General features: G+C 36.8%; 1 protein-coding gene across 1 annotated transcript; it reads left to right on the top strand.

The window, feature by feature from the left end:
* The first annotated feature begins 18,200 nt into the window (after positions 1-18,200).
* Positions 18,201-22,367, top strand: cabp5b (calcium binding protein 5b). The gene is made up of 6 exons (XM_003459828.4): positions 18,201-18,415; positions 19,386-19,416; positions 19,508-19,651; positions 20,151-20,260; positions 20,412-20,559; positions 21,017-22,367. Exons 1-6 carry the CDS (start codon positions 18,365-18,367, stop codon positions 21,043-21,045), a joined length of 513 nt encoding a protein of 170 aa, XP_003459876.1. The 5' UTR covers positions 18,201-18,364; the 3' UTR covers positions 21,046-22,367.
* Positions 22,368-23,524: the final 1,157 nt, after the last annotated feature.

The raw sequence follows: 23,524 nt of genomic DNA, 5'->3' as shown, positions 1-23,524 counted from the left end.
TCGTGTGTCTCTGAAAGTGAATCCAGAGGTTGTGTGAGATTCTAAACGAACTTTTAAGCTCTGGTCTGGATTTCGTCAAACTGACAAACAACAACTTTTTAAAAACATTTTCAACATTTTTAAGACATTTTTAACATCTGTCCACCACACAGACGAACAAAACCGTTCTTTCTGATTGTCTATCATTATTCTAGTCCACTATCTGCACTGTTTTCTAAGAGGAAGGGGACATTTTTTCTGAAAGACAAGATTGTTTTCATTCTTTTTTTCCTTTTTTTTACAATTTCTGTACCATATACTGTCCATAAATGTGGTTTTCTATATCTTCCTTTAATCAACAATTCATTCACAAGTATCTGCGCAGGTCTTTGGTTTTGGTTGCAGATGATGCAATCAAAATATAATTCTAAACAAAATCGGTCCGTCAATGACAACATTTTAAGTGACAATTAGAAATCAATTTTATTAAAGAACACAGTAAAGATTATTCAAGCTGTAACATTTTTATCAAATCTTTCAAAATCAGTTTTGTAGAATTTCCTCCCAAACTGAAGAGTTTAAGAACTGTTTCCTTTCCACAGAAAAACAGGAGGTCTTAGAGCTCCTCTTCTGGTGGTTTATGCTACAATTTCTCAGCCACTGGGAGGTTTTTGTTACTGTAGTATCGGACACAGTAATACACAGCAGAGTCTTCAGGTTGCATATTCTGTCCATTTAGAGTCACTGTGTTGCTTGAAGTGTCCAAGTCAATACTGAACTTGCTCTTTAGTGATTCTTTATAGTAAGTGCCCGAAGTGGATCGCATTCCAATCCACTCCAGTCTTTTCCCTGCAGGATGTCTGATCCAAGCTGTGTAGTAGCTCAGAGAATAAGAGACCTGACAGGCGATGTTCAGATGCTGACCTGGCTGCACAATCACAGAGGGTGGCTGTGTCAGCTGTTCACACTTCACACCTGAGGAGAAAACAGTGATTCCCAGGTCCCAGAGTTAAAAACTGTCTAAATTCCTTCATCTTTAATAAAATGATCAGTGTTGCTGCTTTAACAGGTGTAACAATTAAGTTTAACATCCAGGCATCCATGTAAACAGAATTTATTAAATTTAACGGAGTTAGACGTTAGCAGGAAGTTAGCTCACTAGTTTCCACCTAAACATGATATACCATGTTCTGACTGAGAGATTTCTGAAAAAAATTAAAACGTACAGCTCTGCTAACACTTCCAACATAAATGAAGACAGAAAACTAAACAGCAGTGACTTTTGTAGGGTTAGTGAAGTTCAGCTAGCTGGTGCTACGTGATCGCTAGTGACACAGCTATGCTATCATAACATAAACACAGTGAAGCTGGAGGATGAACGCAAACTTTTTTCCACTCAATAAAAGTTAACATGAGTGTTGCCGATGGTTAGCGACAAATGCAATCGCATGGCAGGATGCGGTAAACGGACCAAACTTCAGTTAGGAGAACAACTGAGATAATCCATCCGCAATATGAGGTCAGTCATTAATATACTGCAATAACATGGCAATAGAGCAGCTGCAAGAGAATTCAGCATTAATGAATCAATGGTACGGAATTGGAGGAAGTAGGAAGAATGAGTTTAGTAAAGTTTGACTTATCTGTTTTGTTTCGCTCAATGCACCTTATAATCCGGTGTGAAAAATACGGTATATTTGGCTAGCTCTGTCTTATGCCTTCTAATACTAAACAGCTGCACGAAAATAGCATGTCCCTGGCACTTGTAAGTAACATAAAATAAATTTGTACATTAATATTCCCTCGATAACTGACCCTAGCTAACTTGCAAACTTGAAAAATTATGTACCTCATGTAGTCCGTTTTATGGGTTGTTTATTTTTGTCTGAGGTGCATTATTTCATTGTATTTTTCTAACTACTTGTCAGTTTTCTTTACTGCTTTTACCAGGATATACTGAGATACCAAATGATGCATAGACTTCTCACTAAACTGGAAGCTGCTTTAAACCAACAACCACTAAATCTAGATTGTTTGTTCTTGACTCGTCATGAGCTTGTTCTTTTTGAATCTTTCTCCGAGCAAATAGGCGGTGTTTCAGACATTATAGAGGCTCTAAAAACCATCATCTGGTCCAGTGTGAAATTAACACCAACTCTGTGGCCATTGTGGAACTGGAAACAGACGTTGGTCCAGGATCTGGCCACCCCAAAATTGTATTAGAAAAAGAAAAACTAAAGAACTTGTTGGACACTCAGCTGCCAGTCAGCTACATTGCTAGATGTCTTGGTGTTTCAAGAAGGACAATTGACAGGAGGATGCAAGAATTTGACTTGTCTGTGAGAGGAAGATACAGCACAATGAATGACCAAAGAGCCAAATACTGGCTATCAAATGGTTCAAGGACATTTGGTTTCAGTGGTGGAGAATGATGGCATTCATGCATCGAGTTGATGCTGTAGGGATCTTCTCTCGGATCATAGAACTAGGCTATGTTGTGCGAAGAAGCTACTCAGTGCGAGGCCTTCTCTTCCTGGTCAACATAGACACAAATCATAAGCTAATAAGGTAAAATACCCAGTTATATAGCTCTAACACAAGTTGAGCAGAAAGATGCACAGTATACTTTAAAACTGCTTTAATCAACTTTATCTGATAGGTCCTTAAACTCAGGACAGAAGGAGGTCTCACTCCTGAACTGCTCTGGTGTCTGGGACATCTACAAGAGCTGGATGAGGGTGAGAGACTTGAGGTACCAGATCATAAAAAGATTTTTTTTTTTTTTTTTTTTAATTTAAATCTTGAATTTCAAAATATTAGTAAGCAGGTAACTCTTGTCTTCTGACAAACTGAACACTTGCTGCACATCTGGGAGATATTGCTCGTGATTTTATTTTTCTTGCTTTTCAATTATCACTAATCTAAATTACTGGAAGAATAAAATGAAAACAAAGGCCACCTTTTTAATGGTTGTAAAGAACTTTAATGTAAAGAACGCTTACACAAAAGAACATTACTCCAAAAAGTACCTATACTGGAATAATGAATATTATGTGTTTGTTGATTTGAAGGAGCTTCAAGATCCAGGCATTGACTGGGAGAGTGCTCTACTGCAAGAGGAATCCAGCAGCACAGTTGTGGTTCCTGAGATTGAATGCCCTGGAGGGACTTCAGAGAACAATTAATCCTTTGGAACATTTTGAGTCGAATTGTATGTACAGGTCACAGTCGTGACCTGTACATACAATTCTTGCAACAGGTGTCAAACCAACAGTGACACCTAACATGGACTTGAAAGTCAACACTCTTAAAAAGTTCTAAAACACTGGATTTCTTTGCTGCTTCTTTGCCACACAAAGCAGTGTGTCTAAGTTGTCTAAGCTTTGTTTAGACAAGCAAACAAAGCACTTGCTTAGTATGTCTCAACGTAGGACCTTACCCAAAGTTTTACCGAAAAAAAGTGGAACTAATGACAAGATGAGTACGCAGAAAGTACCTAAACAATGGAGTGTTGATATGATTTGCATATTAGTTTTACATAGCAATCAGGTGCCATTTTTTAGGTTCCTGTAGCTAAAACTAGTGTAATTGAATCCAGTAACACTGCTAAAAATTACAAATTTAATTTGAATCAACTGTAAAACAGATGACCTAAAAAAAAAAAAAAGAAAGAAAAAAAAAGAAAAATAACTATTGTAGCCTTGAGGAAGGTAGGATTTATGGGGCACTGCTGGATTGGATCACTTTAGTTTAAGCTTTAAGTCTCAAGCAGCCTGGAGGCACAGCGTTCACATTACAGCATATCAGCAAAGTGGAAAAAACTAAACTCAGCTTTTCAGAAAGAACGCATGCCGGGAATCCTGTATGAAGGATATCTCGCATATATTTCTGAATAGAGTTAAACGATTATCCCTGTGCTACTGAACAGTTCTCAAGTCTTGTCATTTTCATGAAACGGCTACAAACATCTTAACAGAAACATCTTTACTCATTTAGTTTCCAAATTACAAGAGAACCATGTGTTAAACTCTGTGGAGTCCACCACCATGTCTAACTGCTTAGCTCATTATGGTTTTAAACTCTGTGCACTGCAAAAGTCAAAGTACAAGTGCATGCACTCACAACTGGGTAACAAATGGAGTGATCTCCTAGCCGCTCCTTAAATTCGTGGTCAAACTTGCATGTTATTTTGAAATTTCTCTTTTCATCAGGAAGGATGAGAACATGGGATTGGCCGGTCATCCACTGGAGCACATGCTGGACAGCAAGAGACTCCTTTCATCACCATGTATACAGCAAACTGATATGGTTTCAGAGAGACATGTGTAGTCATTTGACATGTATTTCCTGTGTACCAAAGTCTGTGTGCTGCCATATTTTTTATATCATATTTTTTGAAAAATGGCAGCTTTTACCTTATCATATTGCAGTGAATCATCCACATCCATATTGACATACGCACGTCGAGCCTTACCAGTCAGAAGAGGAATGAGGTGCAAAATCCAGTCTGACTCTGGCCAACGACAAGCAGCTGCAATTCTCTCAAAGGTGGTCAGAAAATGTTCAACATCATCTTCAACAGCTAGTTTCTCCAGTTTGGGGTGATGAATATGCACAGACCTGTTAATATGGAGGCTGAGCCAGAACCCTCAGGCAGAGATGTTGCTTGAGCCTGGTAGTCATTTGGAGTTTCAACAGGCTCTGGATCAGTTGATGTGGGCTCTGGAAGTGAGGGGGTTCTGGCCTGCATCTCCATCTGCAAAAACCAAAACTGGTGTTGCAAACTCATGAAACACTGCTCTTGTAGTATTGCATCCTCTCTCTGCTTTTTATCCCAAACTTCCTGTTGTCCCATGAAGGCCTGAAGAATTCCAGCAATATCAAGCAGAGTTGGCTCCCTGGTATCTTCTCCTTTAGTGTCTCCAGCCACAGCTGAAATTCCTTCTTCCATCTCCTTCTCCCTCTCCAGCTGCTGCACGCCCTCTTTGGTCTCCATTCTATTTCCTGTCCTACACAGCATTCTGCATGGCTCGAAAAGTTTTGTCAGGGGAGAAAAAAAGATAGGAAAATGCAAAAAGATAAAAATAAAAATCCTGTCTCCTCAACTGAAAGATCCCACTCTTGACACCACATGTGATGGACCGAGTTGAAAAAGCAGGAGTCACAGGAATTATTAGAAAAATAGGGTTTCATTTATTCAACCCAAAAATTATATTTACAAAAGTAATAAATTTGAGCTCATAAAAGAGGTCAAAGAAACTAAACTCAGGCAAAGACTGCAAACTTAACAAACCAAATGACTGCCCAAACAAACATAACTGACCTAAACATAAAATGACACACAAGGGTATGTATAATGGCTGATCAGACCATTATGAGACACGAGGGGTAACTAAACAAATACAATCATAAACAATAAACAATGCAGGATAGTCTGGTTTGTTAATAAACTAAACACCAAAGGAGGAAATCAAAACTACTAAACCCTAAACTTCAACAATTAAGTACAACTACTTTGTTCTTAATTAAAGAAAACACACATTCTCCCCCTTCAGCGGGAAGTGGTGGTGCGGTCCAATTATCCCTCTTTGTATTTAATGGTTTCAAACCAGCTCCCCAGATCATGGCAGGTAAGAAGTAAAAGAAACAAAGGTTAGTCAAAAATCAAAGTAATGAGACGGTATGAATACATAAGTAAACTAAATGTGCACACTTACAAATGGAACAAATGTGTCCAAACCAATCAATAAACTTATTGGAAACTAAAGTGTGTTATTGTGTTCAAACAAAGGAATGAAAATACAAGAGTTACCGACTTTAGAGTGTGGCCATGGGTTTGGCCATCACAGCCACCTTGGGCGAGGCTGACTGCAATTATTTCACCAACAGTTCTGTGTAGACAAATGATTATAATCATTTTCAGTTACCATTACTAAAATATCAGATAGGTAATAAATGTAATACACAAAGCTTGTATGTAACCAACCTGAAGTTTTCATTATCAAGATCGGTCAGAGAATACTTTTTTGCTCTTGTTCTCAGGTCCTTCAAAGAATCTGCTTTCAACACTTGAAATCATGTCTTTCATTCAAAAAATATCCACATTCCACGCCTGCCTTTCCAATGAAAGCCACCTGAAGAACACTGGTAACAGATGCAGCTTTTTTTTCTCTGCCACTGGAGAATGCCAATTTGAATTCTGTTGTGGTGTCGACTCGTTGTTCAAGGAAACACAATGCATCTTCCACGCTTAACAAAACAGGGTAGAAAACATCCGAAGTTCTCAATAAAGTCTTGTGAATTCACGTTCACTTGTGCCTCTGTGTATGATCTGCCATGCTTGGTTCAATCTTTGACCGTAACATTTTGTCTGATCCAAAATGTTCGAGCACAGCTAAGAGAATAGGATACCTGACAGGTGATGGTCAGACAATCCCCTGGCTGCAGAGTCACAGAGACTGGCTAGGTGGCGCGTCACACCAGAGGAGGAAAACAACAAGAAAGAATTAAGTGTAACAGTTATTATGTTTTTATCATATTGTCAGTTTCTCTGCCTCAGCGGGACTCACAGGATCCAGCAACACCAGCCGAGCTACAGAGAACATGTTGGTACTGAAGGTGATCTGATGAGAACGTCTCTTCTTCTGCTGTAGGTTTTTACAGCAGACTGTCAGGAAGGTCACTTTGCATATAGAGAAGGACTCTGAGAGTCACAATTGCATAACAATTGTGCCTCTAGTTTATTTAACCCAGATAGAAGCTCTGATTCAGAGTAGACATGCACCAGCATATTTTGTGAATGCATGATTTTGAAAAATTGACCCATAAATTTAGATTCACGGCTCTTTAAATGCCATCATTCTGTCTTACAGTGTCTCTGATTCAGTGACCTTTAAGATGTCTTTTCAAGTATTTATGTTTTTTTAAAACTTTTCAACTCAGAATAAAAAAATTGTAATATATTATAATATTATAAATATATTATTCAAATGTACTCACTTGAAAAGTACTGAAAATATTTATTTTTCTGTGTAAATTTTACTTAAATTTCTATTTGTTTCCTTCTTGACATGGTGCTTAAATGCTTATGAATATTATTTTTTCACATTTTTTAAGGTCATCAAAACATGTTTTTAGATACAGCACATTTTATAAATATGCTTTCACGGATGGTACAATCATGGGTGTTATTGTGACAGTGAGTTGTTGATTCTGCTTCAGTGACCTTTCTTTGTCAACATTTTATCTTTCAAAAATGGTTTCACCAATTTAAACAGAATGAATTTAAAGGTATTAACTCATAATTTAAAGGGAAATAAAACATGATATGTTCATGTGAAAAAAATGAAAATATTTCTTTTTCTACATAGCCTATATTTTGATTACTATTTTTGTTTTCTTAAAATTGTGGTTAAAAGTTTATGAATTTTATTTTTCACATTGTTTTTCATTGTTACCATAACATGTTTTTAGATTCTGTGCATTTTGCTAATATGTATTCACAGATGGTACAACCACAGGTGTTATTGTGTCAGTTAGTTGAACATTATATTCTTGATCATCTGCTGCCCCCTGTAGGTTCCTGTGAAACTGTATGGTTGAAGGTTTTTGTAAAGCCTCTCTCATTACTTAAACCACTGTGTGTGTTTGGCACAGTAATACACAGCAGAGTCCTCTGGCTTTAGGTTGGAAAGTCTCAGATATGTCAGACTGTTGCTGTCATCTCTACTGACTTCTATGCGTCCTCTCAAACTGCTCGCATAACTGTTTTTGCTGGAATCAGACCAGCTTTCTCCGATCCATTCCAGTGCTTTTCCTGGTTGTTGTCTAACCCAGTTCATAGTACAGCAGGTAAATGTGAAACCAGATCCTCTGCAGGAGAGACTGAGAGTCTCCCCAGGCCTTTTCACTACAGGAGTGGAAGGAATGGACTCCATACTCTGACCTGTAACACCTGATGAAATGAAAGGACAGAAGAACAACACATTAGTTCACTGACTGACCATCAATCAGAGTGTCCTGGAAAATGATGAAACAGTAGGAAGCAAAATAACTCACAAGGAAATAAAAATGCAACCAGCAGCAGAGTGAGTGTCTGTGTCATTGTGACTGTAGAGATTCTCCACTGCTGCTCTGAAAATCAACACAAAGTTTAAGACAAGTCAGCAGCACAGAAGTACACTGCACACAGTGAAGATTTGCATCAGGATATTATGGAGAGGGAGTGGCTCTTGTGCTGGCATCTCTTCTTATTTTATCACATTTTTCATTCATTTTGTAATGTAGCAGATTTTCCTTGTTCCAAGAAACACATGATATGGCTTTCATGTGGACAATAGCAGATTCACACACACACACACAAATACCTGTTTTTTTTCTCCTCTATGTATATGTGCCTAAAGATCTCCTCCACTTTTACTTTCCTCCATTAGTCCCACTTCTCTCTCTCTAACTTTTAGTCTATTTTAGTGTTTCCAGCCACACTATAGCAGGTATCTTTGGATCATGAGCAGAGGATTCATCAGGATTTTCCTCTCATTGCTTTGGGAAACCTGGATTTTTCTCTTTTTTCCTTTTTGCCTTATAACATGATTCACACTGAGATGACTTTTGTTACATTAAAATTAATGTTACAGAAATTAGATGATGATTTTGTTTTGGTAATATAATCCTAACGACAGCTAAGTATGACTCATTTAACTATACTTTGCTCGTATTCAAGTGCCATCCTGCTCTGATCTGTTATTATTTTGGTCTGACAGCTGCCCTGATACCTTCATGCTATACTGATCAGCTGCTGAGCGGTAGTTGTTCAGGTTTCCTAATGGCTTGTGTGACTCTATCTGGCACAATAATACACAGCAGAGTCCTCTGACTTTAGGTCGGACAGTCTCAGATACACCATCCTATTGCTGTTATTTCTGGTGATTTCTATAGATCCTTGCATGCTGCTGGCATAAGCAGTCCTACTTGCATCATACCAGATAGCTCCCATCCATTCTAGTGTTTTTCCTGCTGGTTGTCTGATCCAGTTTATTCCACACTGGCCAAAATGAAAACCAGATCCTCTGCAGAAACGCCTGAGGGCTTCCTGAGGGTTTTTCCTACACTGTAGTGGAGGGAATGGAAGCCTGACCATTCAAACCTGCTAAAGCACAAAAAAAAGAGATCAATGAAAATCAGAGAGAAGTGTTTAGTAATTCAAACAATTTTTAAAAAACTGATTTTTTTTTTGTATCATTATCATGACATGAAGCAACTTTCAGGCCGGAGCACTGTCATCACAAAAGTCTGAGCATGACTTTATAAGTGAAGGGATGAATGAAGTGCTTTGAGGGGAGAGTCAGTAAGTGGACAAAAGTTTGGCGTCTGGGTTGTACTAGGGAGAGGCTAAAATATCAATATTAAATAATCAAATGTTTCTCAAAAACTTTAATTTACAATATAAAAGACACTGAGATTACTTTTACTGTAAAATAGTGATATATATAATTAAAACAGAGTTACAACAATAGGATAACATTTTATTGTATTCTGATTATGATTGTTTAAGGATACTTTGCTGTTATGATGGTGTAATTATTATTAAATTGCCCCTCTGACAACCAGTTTTCTGGTATTTGGCTGAGGAAATGGGTGGTAAATAACCATTATAGAAGTCAAATACTGTGTCGTCCTGCTCCAGCCACACACTCCAGGTAGCATCACAGGCCTTTATCTCCTCTGCCCATGTTTCAGCCATCAGATGGGAAAGATTCAAATAAAGTCACATTAGACACTGAAGTCATCATATATTATACATAATTATTTTTGGCTCCTACAAATATCGTGCTATTATCATTAGAATAAAGATTGTGTATTAGATCTATATTCTGTTGGTTACTGTGGGTGTTTCTCTGGCACAGTGATACACTGATCGTCAGAGTCAACGTCCTTCTGAAAGAGTCTGTGTTCATGCTAAACGTGTTATTTGCTGCTTGTACTGTGTGCTGTGTCTGACATGTACATTACCAGTGGACTTGGTTACTTTTTCCGTATGCAGCTCATCTTATCCAGAATGTCCGAGCACTGACGATGTGAAAATTGACAAGTGATGGTCAGACGTTACCCTGGCTGCACAGTTGCAGAGGCTGGCTGGGTAAGCTACTCACACTTCACACCTGTGGAATATAACATGGTGAACACTGATGTATTGCAACAGTGTAACATTAGCTGTGCTTTGATTAAACTGTCCATGTCTCTTTTTCAGTGAGGCTCACAGCAAAAGACCAACAGAGAACATGCAGGTAACATGCTGTATGAAATCAAACACCTGTCCATGCCATCTTTACAAACACTCGTGAAAAAATGAGTCGTTCTATACAGTTCAATTAATGTGAGCATGATTATGATTATGATGCAATCGCTGCAGTTTGCAAAATTTCTTCCCTCCTAGATATTCCACAATAGACTGTAACTGGTGTTGCGTGGAAGTGGAAGCATTCAAGGACCAGAGCAACTCAGCCATGAAGTCTCAGACCACATAAAGTTAGAGTTAGGTCGAATGCTGAGGTGCATTGTGCATAAAAGTTCTGATGACTCAGTAACTCCAAAGCTCCAAACCTACTTGGTATTAGCATCAGCTCAAAAACTGTTTGCCAGGAGCTTTATCACATGACTTTTAATTGTCAACCAACTCCCATAGGTGTGCTGGGTAGGTGGTCTAGTAGTTTTATCAATGTACTGTAGTATAAGTGCAGTCAGATTATCTAAGCAACACATTTGTTGTTTCTGCATCAGATTTTTACTTGAACTCATGGCATTTTCAAGAAAAAATGTTTAGGAAAAGTCTAAATGTTATTTTTTTTGACTATTCGACCTCCACCCTGCTGTTGTCTCTGGAGCAGGTAATCCAGTCTTTGGATGACAGACCAAAACACGTTGTGAATACTTCATCTGATACTGTAATGTCTTTGATGTTGTTGTGTTTGCCAGACAATGCTTTAAAAAAGAACAAGAAAAAAGAAAGACAGAAAGAAAAGTTGCTTTAACTCAAAAACAAATAGAGGCAATAAATTCCATAGTTTAAATTTAAAATTAATTTAAAATTAAAAATGAAATATGACTATATTAAATGTTTAAATGCTTAAATTAAACATTTTTATCAATATTTATCATGTTCATTTACATAGAAATACTCTAGCTTCTAAAAATATGTATTTACAGATGGTAGAATCACAGGTGTTATTGTGTCGGTGAGTTGAACATCATATTCTTGATCATCTGCTGCCCCCTGTAGGTTCCTGTAAAACTGTATGGCTGAAGGTTTTTGTAAAGCCTCTCTCATTACTTAAACCACTGTGTGTTTCTGGCACAGTAATACACAGCAGAGTCCTCTGGCTTTAGGCTGGAAAGCCTCAGATACACTATGTAGTTGCTGTCATCTCTACTGACTTCTATACGTCCACTCAAACTATTCGCATATCTGTTGTTACTGGAAGGTCTGTGGCCAACTCCGATCCATTCCAGTGTTTTTCCTGGTTGTTGTCTTATCCAATGCATACCACAGCAGGTAAATTCAGAACCAGATCCCCTGCAGGACAGACTGAGAGTCTCCCCAGGCCGTTTCATTACAGGACTGGAAGGAACAGACTCCAAACTCTGACCTGTAACACCTGAGGAGATGAAAACAGAAAGGATGTTCTGGAATGACTGACTGACATAGTGTTTCTTCATAGTGAAGAAGCAGAAGCACTCACATGGCAGAAAGAAAGCAACCAGCAGCACAATGAGTGTGTTTGTCATCCTGAGCCTGAAGATTCTCCACTGCTGCTCTGATGATCAACACAAAGTACAAGATGGGTCAGCAGGACAGAAGTACACTGCACACATTTGCATTTGCATCAGGATTTAATGAAGAAGGTGTGGCTCTGGTGCTGTTATTCCTTATCACTGAATCTAATGTTTCCTTTATTTAGGACATTTTAAACACAGATATCAAATTTTCTTTTTTAATTATTATATTTTTCTAACTAGAATATATATCAGAAGAAATAATACGACTCCCTCACAGTCAGTAGTTATATTTTATAAGATTTACTCAACCATAAAAAGATAAACACATAGTAATTATCACACTCTCTTTCACATTTTACTTGTAAAAGAAAAGTATGAGTAAACATCCATTCAGACAGGCAGCACTGAATTAGGACATGATACAGTACTGGATAAGTGTTTGAATTGAATTGAATTGAATTGAATTGAATTGAATTGAATTGAATTGAATTGAATTGGAAACTACTGCATGAGTTCAGGAACTCTTCCTAAAGAAAATAAGAACGTAGTATCCAGGAGAGCCGCAGGTATCTCTCAGCACAAGCATTCTCCCTTTGTGATAGAGTCAGTTTAATTGCCTGACTCTTAAATTTTATAAAACTTGAACTATACAGTAGTAAGGTTGTTTTTACTAAAAATAAAAAATAAAAAAAAGGAGTTTAAATGATTATTGTTGATTATGATTATGATTATTAAAAATATTGTTCTATTTATACAATGTTTCAATTCTTTTGAAACAAAGGTCTATTTGTGATTCTAATCCTGACAGACCACTGCATTTGTTCTGCTTCTTATTGTTTCATCATTTACCAGGACACCCTTACTGTTGGTCAGTCACTGATGCCAGAACATTTTGATTTTGATCTCTCTTTCTGGTTTTCATCTGTTTTCATGTTACATGTCAGACTATGGCCTCTATTCCTTCTAGTCCTGTAGTGAAAAGGCCTGGCCAGACTCTCACTCTGTCCTCATTGTTCCTCATCTACCTGCTGTACAATGCACTGGATAAGACAAAAACCAGGAAGAGGACTGGAATGGACAGGAGTTGGCCACAGACCTTCCAGTGATAAGAGATATGGGAGCAGTTTGAGAGGACATATAGAAGTCAGTCAGGATGACATCAACAGTATGACATATCTGATGTTTTCCAACTTATAGTCAGAAAACTGTGTTCATCAGATGTCACAGGTCAGAGTAAGGAGTCTAATCCTGACAGTCCTGTGGTGGCTCTCAGTCTCCCTACAAGTTTTTTGGTTTCACTCTGAAAGAATCACCAGTCAACCTAACCCCACTAACTGCACATCTTTGGACTGTGGGAGTACGTGGCAAGAACCCGCACAGACATGGGGAGAACATGCAAACTCCACACAGAAAGGCCTCAGCCAGACAGCAGTTAGCACTTTTGCTTCAAAGCAAGAAGGTCCTGGGTTTGAATCCACTATCTGGTTCTGGTTTTTCTGTGTGGAGTTTGATATTTATGTATATTATTCATGTATTTTCAACATTATCTAACGTACATGTAAGATGTTTCTTATGATACTGATCTGAAATCATTAGCGTTCTGAGGGTTCCTCTTCTGGTGGTTTCATATTAAGAGTGTTCAGGTTCATGTTCAGATCTGATGATTTGTGTTACTGTGGTTGGTTTTGCTTTACACTGGATAGTCTCAGATACACCATGCTGTTTCTGTTGTCTCTGATGATTTTGCTTTTTACTCACGCCACTCAGTCAGAACAGAGAGCTGTCGTCTCTGACTTTGGTTCTGCTGAAGGTTTCATCCTGTCAAAGGGAAGGAAAAAGGTGACCATCAAATCAAGTTAGGGAGGGGTCTTTAAGTTGTTGATCCAGGTATGCTTGGCCCCAGTTCTTTAAAAGTTATACTACAAACATCACCTTTGCTGTTTCAGTAGAGTTCAGTTTGGGTTTCTTCTAGTGCCGTGTTCTCTTATATTGACTCTGATGAAGAAATCTATGTGAAACACCTTTGTTGTATGCTGCATTTCAAAACTTGTATATTCACCACAGCAGACCCACATCAGCAGTGTTCATTAATACAAAAGTAAAGTAGCCTAGTGTATGTGGAGTGGGATTCAGTGTTTTTCCTCCTTCTCATCTTTGGTCCTCCTCATGAAAGCTTCAAGGAAAATGTTTAGGAAAAAGGGAAATGACTGTTTGACCCTGCTGTTGTCTCTTGCACTAATAAACTCTCTGACTAAAGCATGTTTTAAATACTTCCAGATGTGTTTGCTTTTATTCACTGTTTGGTGATCAACATCGTTTTCTCTGGAACACCTAGGAAAGAGACAAGTAAGATACTTGAACTAAGTTCTCTATCTCAAAATAAAAAACAAAAAATACACGTTTTTTAAAGCTATGTTCTTGAAAGATACAGACTCAAGATAGACTCAAAATATTAATGGTTGATTGCTAGTGTTTAAATGTATTTATACATTTATTCTCTGATATGTTTGTTAGCAGTTATTACATTTTTTAAATTCACGCATGGAAGAATCACAAACATTATCATGTCAGTGAGATGAATATTATATTCTTGATCATCTACTGCCCACTGTAGATCCCTGTAAAACTATAAATCACTGTGTGTGTCTGGCACCCTAATACACAGCAGAGTCCTCTGGCTTTAAGTTAGAAAGCCTCAGATACACTATGTAGTTGCTGTCATCTCTACTGATTTCTATACGTCCACTCAAACTACTCGCATATTTGTTGTTACTGGAAGGTTTCCTATCCATTCGAGTCCTTTTCCTGGTTTTTGTCTTATCCAGCTCATAGCACAGCAGGTAAATTCAGAACCAGATCCCCTGCAGGACAGACTGAGAGTCTCCCCGGGCCTTTTCATTACAGGACTGGACGGAATGGACTCCAAATTCTGACATGTAACACCTGACTGACACAGTGTTTACTGGTTAATGATGAAACAGTAAGAAGCAGAAGCACTCACATGGCGGAAAGAAAGCAACCAGCAGCAGAGTGAGTGTGTTTGTCATCCTGAGCCTAAAGATTCTCCGCTGCTGCTGTGATGATCAACACAAAGTACAAGATGGGTCAGCAGGACAGAAGTACACTTCACACATTTGCATTTGCATCCGGATTTAATTAATTTAATGTGTCTGTGGAACAGTAATACACAGCAGAGTCCTCTGGCTTTAAGTTGGAAAGTCTTAGATTTGTCGTGCTGTTGCTGTCATCTCTGCTGACTTTTGTGCATCCTCTCAAACTGCTAGCATAGCTGTTGCTGCTGGAAGAAGAGAAGCCAATCCCGATCCATTCCAGTGCTTTTCCTGGTTGTTGTCATATCAAATTCAAAGTACAACAGGTAAAGTACAACAGGTAAAGCATAGTACAGCAGGTGAAACCAGATCCTCGACAGGAGAGACTGAGAGTCTCTCCAGGCCTTTTCATTACAGGACTGGAAGGAATAGACTCCACACTCAGACCTGTAACACCTGAGGAAATGAAAACAGAAAGGATGTTCTGGCATTGACTGACTGAGACAGTGTTTCTTCATAGTGAAGAAGCAGAAGCACTCACATGGCAGAAAGAAGTCAGTGTGTTTGTCATCCTGAGGATTTAGAATCATCAGTTTACATGAAAAGCATCTCTTTGGACTGTGAGAGAAAGTAGAAGTCCAGGGAGAGAAACCACACAGGCACAGGGAGAACATGCAAGTTCCACATAGAAAAGGCCCAACGTGGATTATTAGTATTGTACAGCACTTTGGTCTACCAGGTGTGTTTTTAAAGTGCTATATAAATAAATGATGATGATGATGATGATGGATACAAACCCAGGTGATAGTACAAACCACCTTCTTATGCACCTCTTTTGACTTTTTTTTTTAAGATAAGAAGTCCACACTGGATCATTCATATAGTCATGGTCAAAGATTATTTCATTTTTAAAAAGTTTAGACAGGGGCAACTAATCAATTGAGAAGGTGTGTAATGCTAATAAAAAATCATCTACTGGAACATTTAACTAATGAAGTTCATCAGTAACAATTGCTTAGTATAAAAAGAACATCCCTGAGAGGCTAAGGCAGAAGTAAAGATGTGGAGGATCTCACTAATCTGTGAATTTGGCAAATTCAATTCACATTAAGCATTTTCCACTATCTGTAATATACGATCAATAAACACAAGAAATTGTACAAAAGGGACAAAAACAGTTAGCAGGTGGCACTGAATTAGGACATGATTCTGTACTGAAAAGCACAGAAATTCATGGACATCACATGTACCAGCATTGTCTCCACGTAATAGAGCAGCATTGTTTCTTTGTAATTAGTTCTGCGTTATTGTCTGTTTGTTATATTCTGAGAAATTTGAAACATACACTCAAAGAGGGGCTTAAATTATTTGAAAATTGGTATATTATTTATAGCACCCCAATGCAGACTTTCTTTATGAACAATTTACAATAATTTACATTTTCTACAGTGACTCAGCTTCTTTGGAAACACAGTCATATTATTTGTGATTCAAATCCTGACAGACTACTGCGGATGTTTAATTATGTTTCAGTTCTGACCTCTGTGAACCAGATTTAAACTGCTTCTTATTACTCCTTTCTAATCTGCACAGGAAGATGTGAGTTTGCATAGTGGAAAAAAAAGTTTAAAGCTAAAAAAAAAATGAAATTTGCACATGTTTTTGGTTGTGCTTGTTTCATTTCAGTTTCATGCCTTGCTGATATTTTAACTCTGATATGCAAAACATTTCTGTCTTTCATCATTAGTCAAGCGTCTTTAATCATCAAAATGAGCCATAAGATTAAAAAAGAAAAGAAAAGATACATTTAAACACCGCATTTCTAGAATTTGTCTCCTACAGAAAGAAAAAAGCATTAATACTTTAGATTTGTCAGTGTTTGTTTGTTCTTATGATTATGTTTGCAAACAGTGTATTCACCACTTCGGGCCTGGACACCTGCTGACATTCAAATGTGTGCAGTGAAACGTGTGCCTTCTGTTTTAAGAATCTGTATTTGTAGTGCTGATCGTTTTTTAAATCAGTTTCACATCTACAGCTGTGGTCCCAGAGGTATGTAGAGACAGGGCAGTAAGTCTCTAAAGATGATACTGCATGTTTCAAAAAACAAGAAAACAAGAAACCTTCAAGACTCACTGGCCATTGTGACAATACGAGCCATATTCACCCATTTCCACACCACACACACATTTACGCAGGCTTTTAATTGAGACACAGCGTTTGCTCTGTCACACATACACACTTCCAGAGAGCGCAGTTGCTTTAATAAAGGAAAACATCCAGTCAACAGCAGGGCAGAAATATCCAGTTTACCATCTGGATATCTGCTCTCAGATCTTAAGTGGGAGGGGCAGATTTGTCTGGGTCATATAAATAACAATGCAACTAAATGCTGCATGGAATTTATTCCTGTTTTTCTGCTTTCACTAACAAATGTGTTCAGTTTCCTATCACACTTCCCACAAGCCTGATGTATATTTTTGTTCCATCAAAAATAAATGATTTAAAGAACAACTGAATTTTGACCAGTTTCTCCTAACCCCCAGCCTGTACTTATGATGAATATGGAGAACAGAACAAATCCAAAGACACAAACTACCACTTAAGGTACTTTGATTACGTCAGGAGAAACTCAAGAAAAAAGTCTTTATTAACAAAATGATTGTTAATAGGTATCCAACTAACTGGCAGTCCTTCTTGTCTGGCGTCATTATGGACAAAACCTATTATGTTAAAAATGTTACAAGCATGAGGATGATGTAACCCTGATTAATATTCATTTCATTAATAGTTTTTACAAAAGACATCAGGACATGACATAACTACACTAAGACAATTTTATGTGGTGAATATAGTTAATCTGTTATATAAACACGTACCATTTTAAATACATATCTGATGCCTGAGCTAACTGCCACAATGAGGCGTTACATTGGTCACATGCTTATTTATTTAAAATCATGTGATGCAGCAAATAATGTGTGTTTATGAGTTAAGACTTAAGAATATGATGCGGATTGACGACATTACACACATCATAAAATTTTGACGAAGCATTGGTTTATGTGGTCATATAACAGGCCACTGCTCTATTCTCATAACCAAAACACGTAAGAGTCACAGCGATTCTTTGTTTGCGCTGACTGTTTGCATGTAGAGACTATGACAAATCCTAAGCATTCACTAAGGGGTCATATAATAAACCATTTTTTGTATTTTTCAATATGTAATGAAAGCAGATTGTAGATAATAAAACTGATGTAACAAATTTAAAAGCTTATTTTTTTATGTACAGGGTAACTTTTGAACACGTATGTGAAATTGTCTATATGCACAGCATTTAAGCCTATCTTTCTTTTCCAGACCAAAGCGGCAGAGATAATCCATATGAGACATCCCTCGTCTCGTCTGGCGTATGTGGACCGCAGCTGATCTCAGTTCATACACACACACACACGTACTCTCACTCGCTCACACTAAAAACAGAAGGAATTTATTTTTTTATAAAAAAGACATTCACAAATACACATAGCTCAGGGATCTTGACTGAATCTGGCATCATGAGTCTTAAACAACCCTGCATCTTTCTCAGAGGAGGCAAAAGGAGACATGTAAGTAAACATGCTTTTATGATTTGATATTTCAGTTTGATTTTATGATTTTATGGCTTTATCTTAAATTTCTAATTGGCAGATTGGACATAAGTCTATTTAAATCTCTTTTTTTTCTCTCTGTTAACAGAAATTCATTATTTTTTTGTAATTTTTGGTTCTTATGTTAATTCTTATATCGTAGAATTTTCAGCTAATGAGGAAACAGGCTTAAAGAACTAATTCCAAGGCCGACTTTTTGCTTGGTATCTTATCAGGATGCTTTTTCTCTCATTTTCTTTGAATACATTTTCTAATTTCATAGTAACAAGACACTTTATACATAATTTTAACAAACATAGCTTAACCAAATGAAGGCTATGATCTACACAGGACATTCTGCACGGGAAATATGATCAGGTAGATGCTGTAGCTAAAGAACATGCCATGCAAGGGTGTATATGAACATAATAACACATGTTAAAACATGTACCATTGGGGAATAAAGACAGCAACAGTTAGAAGAATATCCCAGACAAAAGTATAATTACATAAACACCTATGAATGTATTTCACTTACACAATTGTATTAAAGATTTTCAAATTCAAAATAAAGTCAGTTAAAATTATCATGCCTGAGTGACATTGACCCCCTCTCTTAGCTTACAATAATTTATTGCAGTAATGTTTAAATACATTATACACACTTACATATCTCAAAGTCATTAGTCACTTAGTACACGGGGAACATGATTATATATTTGCATGCAGAGCTTAAGGAGCCTTGCAGAAATACACAGCGTGCATGACTGTTACTTTTAGAAAGAGTCGTTTGTCCCCAGGGATGAGGATGTGTTGCGTGATTTGGTAACATCTGTCCAAGAACAACAGATGAAGAGTGCTTCATTGAGGCCGATGTTTACCAAATAGGTCAAATTTGTGGCACTACTGAAGCATTACTAATATCATTTTCATGTAAACTGTTTTGCAGTCAAGAGCACTTACACATGATGAGATAGAAGGTAATTATATGTTCTGCTTTCATATTTACTTTATAAAGGGTTGTATAATTCTTTACATTTCTCACTTTTCCTCAAATCGTATGCTCCACAGAGTTGCGTGAAGCTTTTGTAGAGTTTGATAAGGACAAGGATGGTTTAATAAGCTGTAAAGACTTGGGGAACTTGATGAGGACCATGGGTTATATGCCAACTGAAATGGAGCTGATAGAACTGAGCCAAAACATCAACATGAACCGTGAGTAGTGTGACAACAAAGTAAAACTAAAACCTACAGTTTATTAACTGAAGAAAATCAAGTCTAACCATCACATTTTATGAAGAATAATACAGACAAATATAACAGTGACGTTAAAAAACACCTTTTTTTCTGTGACATTTTTAAATAGGTAATAAAGTCCCATATTTGTTGATTATGTTTTTGTTTTTTGCTGTTATTTCAGTTATTATTTTTCTACAAACACAAACAGAAACATGGCATCATTTCTTCTTAAAGTTTCTGGAAACTTGACTTGAAAATGGTTTAATAAAGCTGACATTATCTATTTCATATGGGTATAATAACATTAGTCATCATGATGCTTTTTATGATCATTTGGCTCATTGTATGTCAGTGTGTGTACATATGGACATTTATGAAACCTAAAGAAACACCATTGTAATGTATTTAATTCTAGTCCATTATCACAGGAAGACAAATGCCCTGCTTAAGGTATGTTATCGAAATCTTATTGCAGTTGGGGGGCGGGTGGACTTTGAGGATTTTGTCGAACTAATGACCCCCAAGCTTCTGGATGAAACTGCAGGGATGATTGGCTTGAAGGAACTCAAAGATGCTTTCAAAGAGGTAAGCATATCTTTGACTCACTTTGTGGTCTTTGGCACCCCATGGTGGACAGTGCATGAACTTACTTTAAAAACCTTTGTTAGAGCATGAAACTCATGCAGCAGAACTCAAGGTTTGCAGTATTTTGATGGCTTCTTCCTCTTTTCTGCAGTTTGATTTAGATGGCGATGGTGCTATCACTTCTGATGAGATGAAACATGCTATGGTGAAGTTGTTGGGCAAACACACCAGCAAAAATGAAATTGATGCAGTGGTCAAGGATGCTGACAACAACGGTGATGGAACAGTTGACTTTGAGGGTAAGTTAAACAAACATAGACCACAAAAAATGATTTCATTTCACAGCAACTTTTTATATTATTTTGTTTTACCTCACATAATAATCTTACTATTACTATAACTGTGAAACAGGAAAGGTAAAGAAACATAAAGAAGTTGTGAATTCAGCTTAGTTTAACTTATATAGTGCAAATTTATAATTACAGTCACCTCAAGGAAAAGGAAATTAGTTTAACTTGTGCTTTTGTTGTTCTGACAAGTACATATTCAAAATTTGTCTTCCCAATACTGTGACAGTCGTCGGTAGAAAAACATATTACACACATATTTACCGGTATTTCAATCTTGCTGGCAAATCTATGTCATCTATAATGCTGCTGCAAGGCTGCAACATTTACATAAGAATGAATAATTATTTGTAGCTTCACAGAGCTAGAAGAAAACAGCTTATTGAAACTGTGTTCATTTTCTTTGCAGAGTTTGTGAAAATGATGTCACAGAAATGAGAACAAAGGAATGAAGAAAGGAGCGGATGCATTTTTATTACTTTTTCTGTTATTGTTATTTTGTAATTTCTGGTAATGCTGCTAGATAATGTGGCACTCATTAATTTTTTTTAAACTTACTTACTTACTTATTAATTTATGGATTTGCTATTGTTAAAATTTGTTAGCTCTAGAAAGCCAGACAAGATTTTGTATATTTGTCACTTGTCCCCTTCTTTCTTAATGCCCTGAACTTGTCCAACTTAAAAATGACAGGTTGTATCTGTGTCATTGTTAGATTTTTAAAATTTATGAATAAATATAAAATATTAGAAATAGCTACTCTACAGTATATTAAGTTAATTTATGATCTGGAAAGACTTGGTGGGCTACAGTGCATACTGATATTTCACCTATATTAGTACTGCATGTTTAGCTGAACTGGTGATCCTTGCTGTTAAAATAAAGAAAATTCTTGTTTTTGACTCAGAAAGAAGATTGCAATTTATGTAAAACTACAGACGGTCATTGATTTGCAGTTTAACTTAGCAGTGGAGTTTACTGACACGCTAATTACTGTATTCCCTGAACAGATACACTCATTTCCCCACTTTTACTGCTAATCACCAGACAGGAGGTGTAGTCTAAGTGGTGCTGTGTTCTTGGATTTTAATGACCCTTATTTGGATTAAACATCAGAGATTAGGTTTCTTTATGGCTCTGTGACATGTGAGATGATTAAAACATATGTGATGATTGTGGTAGAGATGCACCATTGTATTTTTTTTTTTTTTTTTTTTTTTTTTTTTTTTTTGCTTTGGCACCTTTAAATTAATATCTGAAAAAAAAAATAGTTACAAAAATTAATAATCATCTTTTTCCATGACCAAATTAACATAATTAATACAATGTTTTGTATATGTGTAAAAACAATGTAATATTTATTGAACAATGAGTATTATTTATGCATGCTGTTGTAATGTTTTGCTCTTTGGTTGTGTCTCCACTGTCTGCTGTCTGCTTATAAGCTCAGTCAGGCTCAGCTGTTTGGGGAAAAAGAAGAACAGGACACAGATGTTACCCTGGGATGGGTGATATTTTCTTTACTGACAGTCACAGCTTGAAGTTATTTCCTCTATGATCAGGACTAACTAGTTTGCCTGTTATGGCAAATAGACAGTATTCTCAAAATTATTTTATTCCAGACTGCAGGTTGTGTAAAGGCTGAAGCTGTTGTATCCCATTTTTCTCTCTGCTGTGATGACTTGAGTAAAAAACATTCAGCATCTTTTTTCTTCAAAGTCAAGACTGCAAAATCTGTAATAAAGCTCTGAAGGATGGCTGTTTCCATGTAATTTTATTTATGACTGGAAATTTTTCTCAATAATAGACCAAGCAGATTATTTCCAGTTGAATACTAATGACTGATGTAATTTCCAAACAGCAGACTGCCAGTGATAGTAAACAGAGATTTATTTTTCTACCACTTTCCATATTAGACATCTTTCACTTTAGAAAATCCCTCTATAGTTGTTAATTCTGTTGCATAACAAAAGAACAGCATGTGAGTTCTTGCATGTGACAAAAGCTATTTTCATCTTTCAGACTTACATGTAATGGTTAAGTTTCTAAAGACTAATATCAAGGCTGGTAATGACAAATTATGTGTGTTATAGAACTTCGTTACATTTGCAGAAAAAAACCTCTACTTAATTATTCTTTCTTATTATGATTGGATGACTAATAATATTGCAATATGCTATTAGTGGCATACAAATATCTCTACAATATAGGTTTAACTTTATTTTTAAATATTTTTTACTTCATATCCCTTAATTTTGAAAAAGAAATCTTCTTTTACTCACTTTTAAATTGTTATACTATTTGCTAATGACTGTGAAAGCTTCATTATTTCTTTTTCAGTAAATGTCCCCTGCTGAATGAATCATTCCCATACAACTGCATTTAAACAGTCTCGGGAATAATCTGTCTCTTTGGGATGGATTAGTTCAGTCAGTGTAATCCCCATCATGGGACCCTCACAGGAACAGATGGCAGATAAGACAAAATCGGTGCACTAATTCTTATCTACCGACTGAAAAAAGGAAGCAAAAAAGGGCTAAATGACCTAAACTATTGGGAATGTGTTTCAGTATGATGTTCTGAATTAAAAGACAGATTCAAGTGTTTGTGTGATATGTTTTAGACTGCATACCTTTTTTTAGACTATAAACTTACCCATGTCCCTAAATAATTATTGCCACCTAAATAATTATGTTTTGAAATATATACAATAAGAATATTCAAATATTCAGTGCAGCAACTTATTGCATTAAGGCATGCAGAAATGGTCATGAAGAACTTACACGGTGGCCTGGTTGTTAATGTCAAATGGGGTGGTCTGAGTATTTCAGAAACTGCTGATCCACTGAGATTTTCCCACCTAACCATGTCTAAGGTTTGCAGACAATGGACCAAAAAAGAGAAAATATCCAGTGAG

Source organism: Oreochromis niloticus, linkage group LG4 (genome assembly GCF_001858045.2).
Source record: "Oreochromis niloticus isolate F11D_XX linkage group LG4, O_niloticus_UMD_NMBU, whole genome shotgun sequence".
In the NCBI taxonomy this organism is placed as follows: Eukaryota; Metazoa; Chordata; class Actinopteri; order Cichliformes; family Cichlidae; genus Oreochromis; species Oreochromis niloticus.
Note: the sequence above shows the minus strand (reverse complement) of the source record. Positions and strands in the feature narration are given on the sequence as shown.

Excerpts from the sequence above, each read along its gene's own strand:
- cabp5b (XM_003459828.4), top strand. The coding sequence starts at position 18,365 with ATGAGTCTTAAACAACCCTGCATCTTTCTCAGAGGAGGCAAAAGGAGA. Across the intron at positions 19,417-19,507 it reads TACACATGATGAGATAGAAG|AGTTGCGTGAAGCTTTTGTA; the intron begins GTAATTATATGT and ends TATGCTCCACAG. Across the intron at positions 20,560-21,016 it reads TGGAACAGTTGACTTTGAGG|AGTTTGTGAAAATGATGTCA; the intron begins GTAAGTTAAACA and ends TTTTCTTTGCAG.